The sequence below is a fragment of the Physeter macrocephalus genome, chromosome 21 (genome assembly GCF_002837175.3).
Source record: "Physeter macrocephalus isolate SW-GA chromosome 21, ASM283717v5, whole genome shotgun sequence".
Taxonomy (NCBI): domain Eukaryota; kingdom Metazoa; phylum Chordata; class Mammalia; order Artiodactyla; family Physeteridae; genus Physeter; species Physeter macrocephalus.
In genome coordinates, this window is record NC_041234.1 from 27,094,589 (window position 1) to 27,113,615 (window position 19,027).

At 37.7% G+C, this 19,027-nt stretch overlaps 1 protein-coding gene across 2 annotated transcripts; it reads right to left on the bottom strand.

The window, feature by feature from the left end:
- Positions 1 to 4,547: 4,547 nt before the first annotated feature.
- Positions 4,548 to 17,198, bottom strand: FUNDC1 (FUN14 domain containing 1). 2 transcript variants are annotated; one of them, XM_007117193.4, is made up of 5 exons: positions 17,013 to 17,198; positions 16,116 to 16,272; positions 12,518 to 12,593; positions 8,013 to 8,141; positions 4,548 to 6,094 (listed from the first exon to the last, which is right to left on the bottom strand). In XM_007117193.4, the coding sequence occupies exons 1-5, from the start codon at positions 17,038 to 17,040 to the stop codon at positions 6,017 to 6,019; spliced, it is 468 nt and encodes a 155-aa protein (XP_007117255.1). In that variant the 5' UTR covers positions 17,041 to 17,198; the 3' UTR covers positions 4,548 to 6,016. The 2 variants fall into 2 exon arrangements, with proteins under 2 accessions (XP_007117255.1, XP_028338380.1); XM_028482579.2 differs by lacking the exons at positions 4,548 to 6,094; positions 8,013 to 8,141; positions 12,518 to 12,593 and adding an exon at positions 13,951 to 14,850.
- Positions 17,199 to 19,027: the final 1,829 nt, after the last annotated feature.

Here is a 19,027-nt window from a genome sequence, read left to right on the forward strand (position 1 = left end):
ACTATCTGCTCAATTTTTCTGTAAACCTAAAGCTGTTCTAAAAAATAAAGTCTATTGAAAAAGCACAATTTGCTTGAGGCAAACTGAATCTTCAGAATGAAAGGATCTAAAGAATGCTACGTATAATGAAAGAAGAACACTGTATTTCATTTCCGTGATTCTGAATCCCTTCCTCTCATATTTACTGAGCACTTATTTTGGGGCTCTCAATCTCACATTCTAGGGAGTGAGTTTAGACCCTCCCACTGGCTTTAGTTTTTAAATGTTAGCTAATATGTATCTTCTCTGTAATGACAAGAACACACAGCAAAAGGACACTAACATGCATTTTTAAAGTTCTCTAATTCAGTTTTAAAAAACTCACATTTCGAGACAAATTTATGAAATTTCAAAACTCCGAGATAAAAGAAGAAAATCTACAAGGCTTTCAAAGTAAAAAAAAAAAAAACAAAAAAAAAAAACAAAAGAAAAGGTTACCCAGAAAGTTCAAAATCAGACTGACATCATGCAACATCAGACAGTAGAATACAATGGAGCAATGTCTTCGAAATTCTAAAGGAAAACTATTGTCAATCTTGAATTGTATGAGAACAAAAGATATTTTAAGCATACGAGAACTCGGAAAGTTTACCTCCCACACTTATAAGAGTTACTCAAGAAAATAGTTCAACCAAAAATATAAGTAATCCGAGAAACAGCACATGACGTAAAAGAAACTGAGTTTGTTCCAGATTGGGGGTGAGGGCGAGAGGATTAGAAGGAAAGTTAAAAGAGGCTTTATTACATCTTGAAGCTTGGAGAATTCTCCACTGAACGGTGATGTTTTATAAACATTTCCTTTCTGTGGCTCTAATCCCACTACTTAGGTCTACATAGGATGATGTTTATATAGAATCACATTGTGAATTCTGTTCATTTTTCCTTTTGAAGTGTGATTATTGATATACTTGGATTTATTTTTACCATCTTTTATGCTTCCTATTTACTCTTTCTCTATGCTTCTTTCTTCTTCCTTTCCTGGCTTCATTTAGATTGCTTATTTGTATGTTTGAAATATATTTGTCCTCAACTAATAGTAATTCATTTAGGGATTGCTCTTAAAATTTTAACATGCATGCATACTCAAAGTGTGAGGTTAATCAATATGTTTTGGAAGAATACAAGGACTTTACATTAAGAATCCAAATAGTTCAGTTCTACATTTGTTTTATTGCCCTTCCAACACGCCCCTCCCCCCAGCTCCAGAAGACACTTAGCTATTGTTTTACACAAGCAATGTTGGCTTAGATTTACCCACTGTAGTGGAGACTGTTGGTGTCCGTCCCCCCCCCCCCCCCCGCCCCCGAGCCCTTTTATTGGGCCAATATACCTACTACCCAGCTGTATATTAACTGCTGACGGCTAACAATCACACCATTCTCTTGAGAGTTGCTCTCAGCAGGACAGTGCCTCCCTAGCCTGGAGGTTACCCACCCCAATCCCTAAGGGCAGACTGCAGCCAGTGCCTGATTGATATGGGTATACAAAAAGCTAGCTCTCTTGCCACAAGGGGACACAACTCAGTGGTGCCAGTATTAGATTTCTATTGCTGCTGTAACAAATGATCACAAACATAGTGGCTTAAAACAACACAAATTTATTATCTTACAGATGTGAAGGTAAGAAGTGCAACATGGGTCTCACTGAGCTAAAATCAAGGTGTCGGCAGGGCTGTGCTCCTTTCTGGAAGCAATAGGGTAGTCTGTTTTCTTGCCTTTTCCAGCTTTCAAGAGGCCACCAGCTTTCCTTGGCTCATGGCCCCCTTCCTCAGTCTTCAAAGCCACAACAGCATCGGCCTGATCATTCTTCTTCCATATTCACATCTTTGTCTCTCTTCTGCCTTCCTCCTCTTTTAAGGACTCTTGTGATCATATTGGGCCCACCAAGATACTCCAGAATAACCTCTTTGAGATCAGCTGATGAGCAACTTTAACTCCACCTGCAACCTTCATTCTCTTTTTGCCATGTAACCTAAGGTATTCACAGGTTTGGGGGATTAGGACATGAATATCTTTGCGGCAGTGGGGGGGCGGGGGTGGGATTATTCTGCCAGCCCCAGTGCCCTTCATGCTCCAGAGCTACTTGCAGGATCAGGCTAAGGCTAGATTCCAGCTGAACCCACATAGATGGACCTACAGGAAGTTGTGTCCTTATTCAACAGTAAACGATATTTGTCACGGTAACATATAAAACTTTATAGAATTTAATAAATTGTTACTACAAGGATATGAAAAGGAAGGTGTTATAGAGCTAAATCCACATCTATCATAATAGGAAGTACAAGCCAAGTTATTTATCATAATAGGAAGTCCAAGAAATATGGTTGCAGTAAATACCAAGAGAAACAACTAATATAGTTGAAACTTCTGTGGGGAAAAAGCCACTAAATTGAGGAATGGTAGGACAGAGAAGTGCTCCTTTGCTTAGAAGCCTTATTTATAGTCAAATACCATTTGACTTCTTGGACTGTATTATTTTGACAAAAACCACTTAAAAAATAAATTCACTGAATAAAGCAGAAATAGCCCCCTAAAATAGCAATAACCTGTTAATTTTAATTCCTATTCCTGGTTCTAAAAAAACAATGTTTGCTTCCTATAAAGTAACATGTACTTATTGTAAAGACTTCAGATGACACAAAAATGTTGAAAATACAACATGAAAATCCTATATACCAACCTCTCAGAGACAGCCTCTGTGAGTATCTGTGTGCACATTCATGCTCACCTGCATATTTTTTTTAAAGTGGGGTCATACTTTTTGTAACCTGCTTTTATCACTAATATGTGGATCTTTCTAGATCAATTTATATAGCTCTACATTCCTCTTAATAATTGTATAGAATTCTATCATTTGACTATACCATAAAAAGTAATAATAATTTAACAAAAATCAGGAGGCCAGAGGGTAACAGGGAAGAAGTACACTCATTTTCCTCATCTTTAATAACAGGGAGTTAGCAGATATTATCTAAAGCTGGTAACTAAGGACAGAAAAAGCATAATATTTAAAGTAATCAAGGTATCTACTAGAAAAACTAAAAATATATTAGCAATCAAAAAAAAAAAGGGGAAACAGTGGATGTGCACAAAATTCCTTACCTTTCAGAGTGAACATTCAGTGTATATCAATACTATCCAAACTTGGACAATAAAAATAATATAAGTATAAATATATTAAAATATACATATAAAGAACTTTTCATAATGGTTGTCTCATAAAAGGGGATGAGGGTGGGCACTTGTATCTTTCTGTCATCATAAATGTACCTATTATAAAAAGATATTTATAAGTGAATATAGCTATTTATAAAACAGTACATAAACTGACAATTTTTATACAAAATACACATAATATGTATTCATATATATGCAGAAAAAATTCCAAAGGCTATGTATCAAAATATGGACAATCATTATCTCTAGGTACATCACATTATCTACATTCTATATATTCTTTATGCTGATGTATTTTCTATAATAAACATATTTCATTCATATTGCATTTGAAATAAGCAAATGTTAAAAAATCATCTATTTTGTGAGGGAGATTGGGGAGGGCTCTAAGAATAAAAAATAAAAATCAGTCATAATGTCCTTACAAATCTTCTAAGCCACAAAATGTCTATATTCCACACACTCAAGTTTTAATAAATATTGCAAACAACCTTTATGCCCTCAAACATAAAAATCCCCATTTTAGACAAAGGCAGGCTATAGGCTTTTCATTCAGGCCAAGACCCACCAAGTCATTTCTGATGGAGCTTCTGATTCACAGGGCTGCCATACTGAGAAGATTTCCTATAGGTTGACACCAACTCTAGCACAGTAATATGCTTTTCACATACTCATTCACAACATCAGCTGAATACCTATGGTGAGCAAAGCATTACACAGGGTGTGTCACAAGTTATAGATTAATTAACACCGCACACGACTGCCTCAAGTAGCGTACAGCCTCGTGGGGAAACGGCACGGACACGAGGCAGAACAAGGGGCACTAACAGAGAGGAGAGAGTATGGAGAGAGCTGATAATATTTTACACTGGTACACAAATATTTTCAAACAAATCAAAAAATACTTGGAAATGTATAGGTAAAAAATGAAGTGCTCTTTTTCACTTTTCATTCATGTTTGGACTCTGAAAGTAGTTACCTCTACAACTCATTTGCCACTAAATCATACGCCAGGTTCTCCTATAGTAGTATGTAACTTTTCATATAGGAATATTTAGTCTTTATTTGAGGGCAGACATTTTTGTGCCCCCCACTTTCCCAATGTATCACACACAGAACAGACACTATAAATACTTCCAAAATGAACAAACTGAGCCAGCTCCTAGAGCTTCCCACAGTAGCCTGTCACACTGCATCAGATGAAACGTATCACGCAGATATGGCACACAGAAGCACGGCCCAGGTTCTACCTAACGTAGAATATTTTTCCCTTTTAATTCCACAGTCATGAAAAGCTAGGCAAGGCAGAAAGAGAGAAAAGCTCAAAGAAGAAAAATTAAGTATTTATAAGCAAAATCACTTCATATTAAGAAAAGTCTGAGTTTTATTTAGCATTTTATCTGAGGCGCTGAGAGTAAAGGAAGAAAATGAAGATCAATTCCACATTCAATTTTAAGGAGTCTTGCAAAAATGAAAGCACACAGACTGTAACAATCTTGAAAGTATGAAATGCCTTATGTTTACAATACACAAAAAATACTATAGAGACTTCCTATCAAAAGGAGATAGTCTGAGTATCTGCAAAGTCTTTCCAATCTGAAGATTCCAACACACGTTGTTCTGCTGTTTTTCCCAATTCCAACGTAGAACTCTGGACAAAACAAACAATACAAAAAGCTTTTCTAGGCCAAGGACCCTCTGAGGGAGTGTGATATCGGCCCTGAGAAACAAGTCAACTGGCCTAGTGTTGGGACCAACATAAAATGCTACCTAGAAAGCTGAAAGCCTCAGCATTTACATCTCAAGACTAGATCAAAGAGATGATTCTCTTTAAACTACAATTTCATGATTATATAGAAAATCACTGTTCTTCAGACAATAAATTCATACTATACTACTAAGTATTTTAAGGTGATTTTTACCTCTTTGTAAAGAAAGGGTCTCAAAAATAATTAGGATTTTTTAAAATGAAAAACAAGGTTCACTCAAAGTTAATAAAACGAATCAGTGACCCAACTGTATGTACCCTCAAAATAATTCATTCTACCCAGGCTGCCAAGATAAACAAATGAATTTAAAAATTAGAAGCTTATATACAAGAAGATATTTTTACAACTACAGACATCAAAAAAAAGGAAAAAAGCTTTAGACATGTAGTATTTCCCTAGAAGAGCATTTCCCTAGAAGAGCATTTACTACAGTTATTACATAGTAAGCAAAGTAAGAACTGCAAGAAAAACCCTAAAAATTGGTACTAAATTTGTTTAATATCTTTAATAATTCTATTATTTGTAAATCCTTCCATAAAAGGGCATTAGAGTTCTTCAGTTTATTGCAAACATATCCTTAAAAAAAAGTCAGCCCTACTGTTGAAGCTATATTGCAAATTTTAAAATTATTGGCACTATACTAAAAAGCACAATGGAGAACATCTTATTTAAATAAAATGAGGATGATACTTCACTGGGGAATATAGCCAACAGATTTTTTTCTCTCTCCATATCTACATCCAACGGTGGTGTTTTATAGGCAAATTTTAAACAAACGCAAGTTTTTAAAAAATAATGAAAGCCATGTTTTGCTCAGGAATACTATTATACACAGACCATATAGATTGTTTTACAGCAGATACCAGTCTGCAAAATTTCAGATGGCAAAATGCTAAGCAGTGAGTTTGGTACTGTCCAGCTAGTTGTTCCTCGTCATCCTGGAGAATCTGTCAATGGCTAATGCTGAGACCATCTTGTCACCACCATTTCTCTTCTCAGAGGTGACTCCACTGTGATAGAACACTCATATCCTTAAGATGCAAGGCCTAGCAAAAAGCCTCCCACAAATCCACTGGATATCACAATGTTTTGTTTGACAAATTCTGTTGCCTGAAACAAAGTTTAAAGAAAAATACTCTGAATTGTGCTACAACATGGATGAATCTTGAAAACATTACACTAAGTGAAATAAGACAGACAAAAAAAGGGCAATGTTGTTATAATTTCCACTTATATGAATAGTCAAATTCATCAAGACAGAAAGTAGAACAGAGGTTACCAAGGGCTGGGGAGAGGGGTTGATTGTGGGAGTTACTGCTTAATGGTTAGAGTTTCTATTTGGGATGATGAAAAAGTTCTGGAAATGGATAGTGGTAATGGTTACACGAAAGAGTGAATGTACTTAATGCCAGTGAATTGTGCATTTAAAAATAGTTAAAATGGTAAATTTTATGTTATGTATATTTTGCCACAATAAGAAAAAGAAAAGATATAAATTCTTAAAAATACTCTTAATTATTAAATCCAGAGCTAAGTATCGTTTTCAGATGTTTTCCTCAATTCAGTAAATATTCAGCAAAAATTCTTGTGTACCTACTATTGCAGGTGCCAACAACCAGGCAAGATGCCAGGGCTGTCCGTTACAAACTGAAGGAGCCTAGAGCCCCCAGCCAGGCCCAGTAAACTTCCTGCTTCTGAGATAACAGGGATATGGACAGCAAAATTCTCACAGGTAAAAAGAAATCTCCCTATAGGGCTGGCATAAATGGTCCATTCAGCAAGTTATTAACATAGATGATTTAATAAATTCCCACAGCATGCACAATGATATTTATTAACAGTCAGTTCATTTAGCCAGTAGGAAAAAATGCACAGGATCAAAAAAAATAACACCTTGATAAAATGGTTAACCCAAATAAAATCATGAAGAAGCAATCAGACAAAGCCAGACTGTACAATACTCTGCCTGGATGTTTCAAAAATGTGTCATGAAAGACAGAAAAACAAAAACAAAAAAAAACAGATGAGGGGACCATCTAAGATTAAAGGAGACCTCAGAGACATGACAACCAAATGCAATATGTAATTCTTAATGGGGGAAAAGATGTAAAAGATATTTTGTGGAAAAATTATAATATGAACTGTATATTAGGAAATATTATTGTATCATGTTAAGTTTGGGGGGATTAATAAGGGTAATGGCAATAGTATAGGAGAATATCTGTACTCTTGGGACATATGTGCTGAAGTATTTAAGAATAAAAAGACATGATGTCTTAAACAGTTTAGGAAAAAACAAAAAAAAGGGTAAATCTCTCTCACACACACACACACACACACCAGCAAATGTGAAATGTGAACAATTTGATGAATAGGTGAAGGGTATTTGGGTATTCACTGTTTTTGTCTTTCAACTTTTCAACCCATCTGAAATTTTTCAAAATAAAAGTTGGGGGAAGTAAAAGGACAGAATTAAAATAAAGGCAAAGGAGCATTCAATTCAATTCTAAACAGAATATAAGAAGAAAATAGGCAAAATTCACATAAAAACATGAATAAAACTAATATATATATTAATAAAATAAATATATACATTTTTAAACTATTCCACTTCAAAAAAAAATAGGTAGTTTTAGTTAACAACTAAAAAAAATAATGAGTGATTTAAATGGTGGCTTGATCCCAAACTTTACTTAACACTCTAGATACGACCAGAAACACCAATTTTTTTTTTTTTAAAGAAGATAATCTCTAGTCACATTTTCTACTGAGATTCATTTTAAAAAAAAAAGGAGCATGGGGGCTTCCCTGGTGGCGCAGTGGTTGCGCGTCCGCCTGCCGATGCAGGGGAACCGGGTTCGCGCCCCGGTCCGGGAGGATCCCACATGCCGCGGAGCGGCTGGGCCCGTGAGCCATGGCCGCTGCAGAAACACCAATTTTTTTTTTTTAAAGAAGATAATCTCTAGTCACATTTTCTACTGAGATTCATTTTAAAAAAAAAAGGAGCCAAAAATGTACATTGTCTTACTTCTTCTATTATATTGTTGATTTCAGGCGCTGCCTTATTTGCTCGTTTCTTAATCTGTCTTTTTGCTTTGTTTACATCTTTTTCAACCCTCTTCCAGTCGATCTGCACATAGCCACTGTGACTGGCAATCTGCAAAAATGTGATAAAAATGGTTAATTCTAAACCAACTAGGTTGCTAATACGATATATGAACATTTAGATTTCAAGAAATATATGAAGCTTATGGGTAAGAAATCACAATTTATCCACTAATTTATTCATTAACAGACAGTGAGTGCCTGTTCTGTGCCAAGCACTGTTCTAGGTCTCCAAGCTGTGGCCAAGAACAAGGGAGATGTAGGTCCCCACCCTCAGAGAGCTTATGGTCCATTAGGGAAAACAGACTTAAGCATAAATAATTACTTAGATGTGATGAACACTATGTTAAAAGAAGTATAGTACTTAATGGGAAAAGATTCCAAAAACTGTATTATAACTATTCTATAATTCTATCATAATTTTTGGAATTTGAGAATTAGCTAAAAAGGCAGAGGCTATTGAAATTATATAGCTAATAAAAAAGTACCTTTAATTAAAGAGATGTTTAATTATAAGAGATCAGTAGCCAATCAGTTACTAGGTCACTAAAATAGCTTGATAAAGGCTCTTCACTAACTCTGACTCTTTAGTCAAATTAAGAATACTTTCTGGTAATTGCTTTTGAAAGTGAAATATAAAAGAAAATATGCTCTAAACAACCTTCATGCCATAAATCCTTTTAATAAAACTACAGCTAAATGCCTACTAACCCTAAGAAAAACTCTCATATGGTGCTACTGAGACACTGCAAAATCTGAGCAGGAACAACAGTGTGTGTGTTAAGTCAGTAAAGGTAGTCCCTCCGAATAACAGAATCAACATATAAAGAATCACATGAGTAGTAAACAATTGAGCCTTGTATACCATTATAAATCACTTCTACCAAGCTTATGCTTTCTTTGTAATCTTTTAATACATCACTTTAAGTATGAACCACACATAAAATACTTCAAAAAATAAAAATATCTGATTTTATATAAATAGACTGGGAATCTTAGGTTCCATTTTCACTGTGAATGACTCCATAGAAGAGTCTATTTATCTGCATTTATCCCTATATTTACTCACCTTCTATCACTTCTAACTCTAGCCTCAGCAAAACAGAGTGGTAATGAAACCAAATGGCAAGTGAAAGCTTTTCCTGGCAATACCTGACATGGCAATTTGGGTCATAGACATGGAGGGGATGATGAACCTTAAGGTCCCTCCCATAGACAGCGACTATAAACCCTGGCTAAAACACAAGGGCTCCAGAATTAACAAAAGGAAGCAGATTTTGACGAGGAGTTGAAACTTGTAGGAAGACACCAATGTAAGGTAAGTTGCCTACTTTATTGGCTTAATCCTGAGGATAAGATGCAGCTGCAGGGTGGCTAAAAGTTCAATAGAAAACATGCCACCTTTCTGGCCTTAAGAACCAGAGGGCAGAGCCCAGGACAATAACAGCTGCCAGAAAGGACACAGCTAGAGAAGGGGAGCCCCAAATTCTATGTGTAAACTCTACCCAAGTTCTGAACCACACATTCATGGGGCATAATGAAGCACTCAGGCTAAGGCTTAAAAAAAAAATAAACTGAGATTTGAGCCACTATCCACCACAGGTGAAATGGAGTTTGCAATTTGAGTCTAACCAAGTTAACTGCCTACTAAAATCAAAACATTAACAAACTTCAGAGGAATAAAACAGAATCCAGATTCTCCACGACGTAACATTCCTAATGCCCAGGGATAAAATACAAAGTTATTTGATATGATAAAGCAAGAAAATGTGGCCTAGTCGCAAAAGAAAATCAACAGATGCCAACTCTGAGATGACCCAGATATTGAAATTTACAGGACTTTAAAGCAGTACTGTAACTATGCTCAATGAGGTAAAGGAAACTACAGTTGTAATCAATGAAAAGATTAGAAATCTCATCAGAGATATAGAAAATATAAAAAGAATCAAATGAAAATTCTAGAATTGGAAAATAGTATCTGAAATAAATTCACTGGATAGCCTTAACAGCAGAAGGTAGATGACAGAGAGTCAGTGAACCTGAAGGTAGATCACTAGAAATTACACAATCTGAAAAAAAAGACTGAAAAACTAGATGAACAAAACCTCAGAACATTATCAAAGAGCCCAACATGCATCAATCAGAGTCATGTTCAGAAAGAGAAGAAAGGAGAAAATATTTAAAGAAATAATGGCCAAAAGCTTCCTGAACATAGTTAAAGACATTACTTTACATATTCCAGAGCTCAGTGAAATCCAGGTAATGATCTAACACAATTATGAAATAACAATACTCAGATGATGTGGGGGTTGGGGGGGTGGGGCACACAGAAGTTCAATACGTCATAGCTAAATTCCCATATTCCATAACGGGAAGCCAACAGTTAATACCTCAAACTGAAAGATAAAGAAATGTCCAATTCACTTGTTTAGGAAAAAGGAAATAAATACCTTAAGAATCAGCTAATAGTTCAAACTGGTTACCTGAAGGGAGGGAAAAATGGGGAGGTAGTGAGGGAGGCAAAGAACTACCCTAATCTGTAATAAGCATTATACATGTACTTGACCCTCTGAATTATGGGCATGTACAACTCAAAAAAAATAAAAAATAAATTTAAAAGATTTATATACCACTGTCTGTTTTAAGATGGCAGTGTGGTAAATATCTACTGGAAAACACCTGAGTTACTAGAAAAGCTTTAAGTTGTCAGCAAACTAATATTTATCTTTAATAAAAATATGGAAGCGAGACTAAATAATAGGTAATTAGCCTAAAAGCCATTTGTTTCTTTTTTCTTCTTTGTTTCCTTCTACTGAGTTTTCAAGGTAAGTTATATTTGTGGGAAAAATTGGTTTGATGCTGACAGGTCTCATGCTCTTCTAATCAGTGACTTCAAACAATATGTGGACTAGACACGAAGTAGAAGGTGGCAACAGCAAAACGTGGGTTTGAAGGGTACATATCAAGTGGACTGAAACGGACTTCTGAAAAACTGACATGCAGAGTACACTGAAATGTATAATTCTCTCTATCTGTGAACATTTTAGGGAACTCTGCTTTGGTCCAGTACCCTTTACATTGAAATGTATAATTCCATCTGTGAACATTTTAGAGAACTCTGCTTTGGTCCAGTACCCTTTTCCACTAAACAGAAATGACAACTGAGTTTTCAAAACAGCTATAGAATTCAATATCTTGATTCTTGATAACTATATAAATATCTTAATTCTTGGTTCTATATAAACCCAAGTCAAAAATCAGCTTAAACAAAATTCTCCTTTGTACAAATACTGGCATATTCATCCAAAGGACTAAATTTAGATATGAACCATATTCCTTTTTACCTCTTACCACAAGTCATAAGCAATTACCCCTAATAATATCACCAACAGAAAAAATATATATATATATATTTTTTTAAACTGCTTAGTAAACAACTTAAAATCTGTGCTTAACACACATGAATCCAGTCCCTTTGTACTTCAGGCAATGACACTGGTTATTACATGATCAACGGCTTAGGTGCTGAACTCAAGATTTTGGTTGTTATGACCATCAATCATTTTTAAAATCTGACAGATTTCTGTATCTTTAAAATTGTTGCTAACATTCATTCCCAGAAATTTTCAATTTTAGGATTTACTATATTTGATCTTCAGGGGATGATACTTTTGGGAAAATATGTGCCAAACAGACATGAATGCCAGATAATATCCTGATAAACATCCTCTAACAGCAAAGCATTTTTGAACCTTATACTTAGAGGAACATGAACAAGACTAAAATTTCAAATCCACTTGCCTCAAAAATAGGATTATGAATGATTTTTTAAACCCAATTTTCCACTTTCTATATTACTATGGTTCCCTAGTTTTAAAAACCATGTTAGAAATTGCTAACAGCATTTTCCCCTGGGAAGGAAAACTGGCTAGGAAACAGGAAAGGGACTTCTTGAATTTTATATATTGTGTATGAAAGTGTGTGTGAATTTTTTTTTGAATTTTTGAATTTTATTTATTTTTTATACAGCAGGTTCTTGAAAGTGTGTGTGAATTTTAAATATATGTTTTAAATGGTCAGCATGAACAGGTTATGCTATTGATGAAATGTTTATTTTTCTAGGGAGATGCTTCAAGGAATATTTAGGTAAATAATAACAAAAAATGAGATACCTCAAATTTTAACAGTTGTGTTTTTAATAGCTGGAATCAAACTATGCTTAAAAAACCTCAGAAGTATTTAAATTGATGCTTTTCATGACAGATGCCAGCTTTCAAAACTCATTTTAGTTTTTCCATAAACTGATGCCTAAAAGAGAAATTCCATCTTCTATTAAAATGGACAGGAGTGAAATGGCTAAACTTGACTTTCTCAGTTCCTAAGGGCTACATATGTAAGCAGAGGCAAGGACCAAAAGCTCTGACATACCTGAAGGAGAAGAAAGCCACCACCTACTGCAGTTGCTGCAAGTTTTCCAACTTTCTGGAACAAAAATCCCGCACACCTTTAATGGAAGAAATGACAAAGGATGAGAACAATCAATGATGTACTCAACTCTCTCCCTTCTACATTTCATTGCTTTCCTAATAAAATCTTAATGTCTTCCCAGTTCTTTTGATCATGTCCCTTACCCACTCAGAAACCCACAAGGTTTCCCGTCAGTTATATAGACAGTCAAAAGCGCATAATCTAAATTGTCTGAGATGTGCTTCAAAATAAGGGATGGAGAGAAGAAGAGGGGAACTTACAGGAAAAAGACTGGCTACTGAAACTGAATGTTGTTGAGTACTCAGGGGTTCATTATACTCTCCCTTCTACACTTGTATTAAGTTGAAATTCCTCATAATAAAAGTGCTTAGTTTTTTGTTTTTTTTTTTTTAATACACTCAAGATGTTCCACACACCTGGCCAACTCTCACTCTACCCAAACCTTCTGCTCCAACCCAATCAGTTTCCAAATATGTCACCACTGTTGCTCAAGCTATTAACCTCCCTGTTTCTAGGGGTTTCTAACTAGCTCTACCTATCTAAAACTTTCCTACCCTTTAGGGTCCAGCTGGAGTTCCACCTTCACGACTATACTTCAGCCCACATTTCTCATGGCTTCCTTATCTATTTCTATCTCTATATTAAACCTGTTTTGCCTCATCTATCCTGTAAGGATGTCAACCCATACTTCTTTTTTGATTCTCTCCTTCAGTGAGCTCATTATTCCCTTAAGTATTCCAGGCCCAGTGTGCAAACGAATCTCAGATTTCCAACTCCAGCCTTCTGTACTGGGTTGAATAGTGTCACCCCCGAAATCCATGTCCTTCCTAGAACCTCAGAATGTGACCTTATTTGGAGTAAGGTAATTGTAGATGTAGTTAGTTCAGATGAGGCTATACTGGAGTCAGGTGGGCCCCAAATCCAATATGTCATAGAGACACACAGAGGGAAGACAGCCATGTGACAACAGAGGCAGAATTGGAGTGATATGTCTACAAGTCAAGGAGTGCCAGGGATTGCTGGCAACCACCAGAAGATAGGAGAGAAGCATGGAACAAATTCTCCCTGAGCCTCCAGGAAGGAACCAACCCTGGTGACACCTTTCAAATTTCTAGCCTCCAGACCTGTGAGAGAATAAGTTTCTCTCATTTTAAGCTACCTAGTTGTGGTACTTTGTTACAACAGCCTTAGGAAACTAATACACCTTCATAAATGGAAAATTTACATTTCCAATTAAACGATGAGCTTCTCTTGCCACCCAGAACCACATATTCAAAATGTCCCAAAGCAAACATCATCTTTCCAACCAAACCAGCTGTTGCTAAGGTCCCAATTTGTAAGTGACTACACCATTCTCTAGGCTTGTTACCTCATGCTCATCTCAGGCTGCCTTCTTCATTGCCTTTGGGGTCCAAGTGATGGCCAATTCTATATACTCGAGTATCGCCAAAACATCATTTGATTGTCTTCTTTCCATCCTCAAGGGCATCACTACCTTGCTTCCAGACCACATTAAGGACACTCTAGCTAATCTTCACACCTCCCATCTCACCTAGCAGCTACCCATCCTGCTATCAGTTTTAATTTCTTATTATGATCAAGAACCTATGCTGGGCTTCCCCGGTGGCGCAGTGGTTGAGAGTCCGCCTACCGATGCAGGGGACGCGGGTTCGTGCCCCGGTCCGGGAGGATCCCACATGCCGAGGAGTGGCTGGGCCCGTGAGCCATGGCCACTGAGCCTGTGCGTCCGGAGCCACGTTCCGCAAAAAAAAAAAAAAAAAAGAACCTATAGCTACCTACAGCTAAACATAATCTCCTCAGCTTCCCATTCATGTCCTGAATTGGTCTGACTTATTAACTGGTTAAGTTAACATCTATTAACCATTCCTCCTTAATGTATGCCACAACAGTACATCAGTTTCATACCCTAAGAAAATTGCAAAAATTTATTATACTGAATCTAAAGTCATTGCAACAAATCACCTGTATAATATTAAAGTCCTATTACACAGCTCCTGGACTGACACCTGGCTACAGTTCAAACATATGTGTTCCTCAGTAGGGGAGACAGCAACAAAGACTCCGAAAAGGGAACAGAGGAGGCAAGCAGCAGCCAGGTCTTAACAGTATCCTGGGGAATGTGCTCCACAAGCATGTCTATCCTTTGCTTGATGGCATGACCCACTAAAATGAGTCTACTAACTTCCCCTCTTCTGTCTCTAGGCTTTCCAAGCAAACTTCTGCCAATTATTGGGCTTCTCACCAAGCTTAGCCTACAAGGAGAAAACACACAACAATTTAATTCTATTGCTCAATTATTTTTTAGTCTCTTTTAAGGTGGGGCTTTAGGCCTTTAGGCCCATCACCCATGGCACCAAATTGTGACCTTATTTAAGCAGAAGGCCAGGCCCTAATTGTGGGCATCAAGGTACCCGGCCTGTGAAAAATCATGTGAATAACCAGGGCTCTGACCAGGCATCTCTCTAACTGCAGGCTTTTTTCCTAAGCAGCACTAATAAGTACACATCATGAATAAATACTGCACCTCTTTGTCACAGAATCTTCACAGTGAGTGTTTCTACCATAAAATGGCATTTATTTGAAAAAGGCATAAAAGAGTGCACCATTGTTCCAAGGTGCAAGTAAAACACAAATCAAAAAAATCATTTTATACTCACTGAGTTTAAATATATAAATATTTAAATTAATGTAAGATGAATTTAACTTAGAATCTAAGAAATAAATGATTACTCACAAGTTAAGCACGTACACTAACTTCAGAAATTCTCTAGGGTCATGAACATTTTCAAAATAAAGGGTCAAACTTGTTTCTGACCCTTGTTATTTGGCTAATCTTTTAGTCTAAGAATAACAGAATTATATCTACAGTAGCAATTATATAATCATGTGATCTGAAATGTTAACTGGTTAGGTTAATGCTTATTAACCTCTCCCCCTTAATGTACTCCACAGTATTATTACTGAGTAAGCAATCAGTCCTTTAATTCCAACCAAGACCCAATCTACAACTCTTCTTCAAAGTATTATCATAATCCAAATTAGAATCATCTGTATCATAATCAGTACTTTTTACTGAGAATTTTACACTGCTCTCCACAGGGCTGATAATCCTGGAGACCAGTTTTACTGTGGGAATTCTCACAGGGTTTTCCGGTTGTTAGCACTGAACAAGTAAAAATTATTTACATATAATTAACTCTTCTATATTTTTCCCTCCTTACCCACTGTCACTGAATCAGATCCACTATATCTGTGAAATCTGAGATGGGCGAAAATATACAAAGAATCAAAGGAAGGGTGAGGAGGGAACAGTGGAGGGTGGAGGAGGATGATCACCAAAACCCAACAGTCTCTGAGTGTTGATTACACTAATCATACCACAGAGAAAAGCCTCAAGGTACAGCTCTTCTGGGATTAACGGTGTAAAGTCACTGACTGAGCACGTAATTGGCCCAGATACAAAAGGGCAGCAGTCAGGCTCCCAGTGAAATTTAACAAAAAAAGATGTTTTTCTCACCAGCCACTCACTCCACCCATTACAATCTGGGTGGCTACTGAGTATTTTTCTACCATAGGTCCGGAACTGTGGCCAAACACTCGATTCCACCAGTGGTGTCTTCTTGCATACTCAGTTAAATCCAACACTTCGTAAGAGTCATCATCACTTTCATATTCTTCAAAGCAAAAAATGAAAGCAACAAATTTACAGTCAACCGTCAAGTTAAAAATGCCCTGTACATTTTCATCTGTTACAACTCATTGTTACATTTGGCATACAGCTAAAAACGCCCAGATGGAAACAAAGTTTCTTAAACCCAATCCCTGAGACTAGGGCCTTGAGAGTAAAGGGCCATGCATCTCCTCTTCAAAGGCCCAGAGACCGGCCTGGGTGCTGGGGCAACGTCAGTTACGCAGCAGAGGGGTCACCCCCGCACCCCAAATCTCAGTAGGGACAGGTCAGAGTTTCACGGCAGGGTCTCCCCCCAATCTCAGCGGGTCAGTTCAAGTTTCACAGCATGAAAGGTCACCCCAAATCTCAGGTTCAGGGTCAGTGCAGGGTCCGTTTTCATCAGTGGGAGAAAGAAGAGGGGGTCCTCCACTGACGGAACCGGTTAGAGGCCCGACAAGAAGAAATGATTTCAAAACCAAGACTTAAAAAAAACAACAACCAGAAAACGTTAGAAGACGGACAGGAACGTCCGGAGGTGAAGGTAAGGCAGGAGGTGGGGCTGTGTTGAGAGCGAGGGTCCGAGAGGGGAGAGCGAGTCTAGTCCGAAGTGGGTGCTCAAAGGGTTGCCTCAAGCAAACAGATCCCCCAGGAACCCTGGGACAGGGGAAGGAAGACGCACCCCCGAGCCAAGGTCGAGAGCTGTGAGCTATCTCTAAGATACTACTTCGGGCCCCGGCCGCTCACCTTGGGGAGGGGCGTTCCGGGTCGCCATGATACCGCCGGCGGCCTGTATTGAAGGTGGTCCCAACCCGCCCGCCTCTCCCCGCTACTTTAAGAACCGCTCTAGGCCCAGGTGGAAGTCTATGGTCTCTTTTTTCCTTCTCCTCCTCCTTTTCCTCCAGGCGCGTAGTCCTGTCCCCGCCCCCTCCTCTAAGCGGAGGGCCTTCTGCGCAAGCGCAGGGCACAGACAGGCGGGATACCAGTCCGCGAGGGTTTGTGGGAATTGTAGTCCGTTGCCCTCCGCAAGCCTGGTTTCCCACCCCTCCCCCTCTAGAATTTCCAGAACCTGAATTTTGGTTATTTTGTTTTAAAGAGCCTCAGGGCTGGAGGGGAGGGGGCGTCACTTGGTGGTTAAATCGAAAACCCGCTTGCTATTTGTAACACTATACCAGAAAGGCTTTTAAAAAGACATAAGAGAAACCCTGTTTCAAACCACACTTTTCAAGCAGTCAAGGGCTCAACTAACGGATGGAAAATTTTTCTAACGCGCTGCAGCTGGGAACTGGAACGTTTTCATCCTCTCCTTCTCCACGCGTTTCCTGCCAGGAACCCGAGGAGGAAGCGGGAGGCCTAAGAACTGACGTGACACGAGTTATTCAAGAGGACATAATTTTTAAGCATCATTTTTATTATTTAAATGTGACAGGAACAAGGGCAAGTTTTTCACCCAGAAGCCCCACGAGATTCTGTTGAATGAAAAACCGTGTTGATTGCCAAGCAGCTAACTCAGGTTCACGTAAACCAGCCCCCAAACTTGTTTTGAACTTGCATTGCACCCGCATTCGCTGTACAATTAAAACAGCCCTGTCAGTATTCCTATTCCGAGAATATGGAGATGAAGAAAAAGCAAGAAATTCTGGTAGAGGTTGTATTATTTAAAATACTGACTTACATAATTGCACTTGGCTTTTCAAGTCCTGGTGCTCTAAATGCAAGGGTTGATTCAAGTTCCTCACCCTGTGGCCCCCCCCCGCACCCCCCCCCCGCCCAAATACAATTCTAAGACTGGCTGGAGATGTTAGTCTTCAATTTGCGTAAGATTACACGTTTCGGAAACAAAATAACTTTAAGGGACATAACTTCAGAGATCTTCACTGAAATATTTTTTCCAAGAGTTAACAGGTTTGAGTTCATACACTCCTTCCTCCCCATTGCCTACCCACTCCTAATGAGGTGCTAAAGAATAAGAGAAACAGCAAATGATGGGCCACTGAAACAGAAAAAAGGAGAAAAGAGAAATGAAAAATACAAACTGAAAGAGCAAAATTACCAATTGGAAGAGGGTTGACTGGGCCAATGACATCCAAATGACACTTTCACATACTTCTAGCAATATCTGCCAACTACAAAAAGAAGCCACTTTCCTGTCATGGAAATGGTATTTAGAATCAAATGATTATGGAGAAATGGGGAGAAAATGGAAACGAAACAGTGCTCTTAAGATGCCAAAGAATAGACCTTTGTATCCAAAATGCATCCAAAACATGTCCAAAAATGAATTAAAAGGCAATCATTTCTCTAAAGGACTTAAGGGCTGAGAAGGAACTTTTTAATGCTCTTCCCTTTTTTCTTGCAGTTATATGCCCTTGCCATTACCTCAAGGAAGTTGGTTGTATAATATACTTTTCTAGTGTGAGTTTTTTTCTTTCCCAGTATTGAAAAAGCTGTCATTTTGTTGGCTCAATGACGAGTGGTTTAATGTGTAAATCGTGTACACAGGCTTTAAAAGGTGCTTTGATCCTCCTGATGGGTTCAAGGTGGGCGATTTTTTTTTTTAATTCCCACTTTGAATAGTGGGGTTTTTTTTTTGTTTTTTGTTTTCTGGTGTTTTCAGTCAGCAGTAATAAACATTTTCATTGTGAACACTGATATCTTAACACTGGTACCAACTGTACCAAAACATAATTCATGTAGCCTCTAGCTTTTCAATGGGTAGTGTTCCAAAAGTTTATGAGTAACTTATTTGAAATAGAAAACAT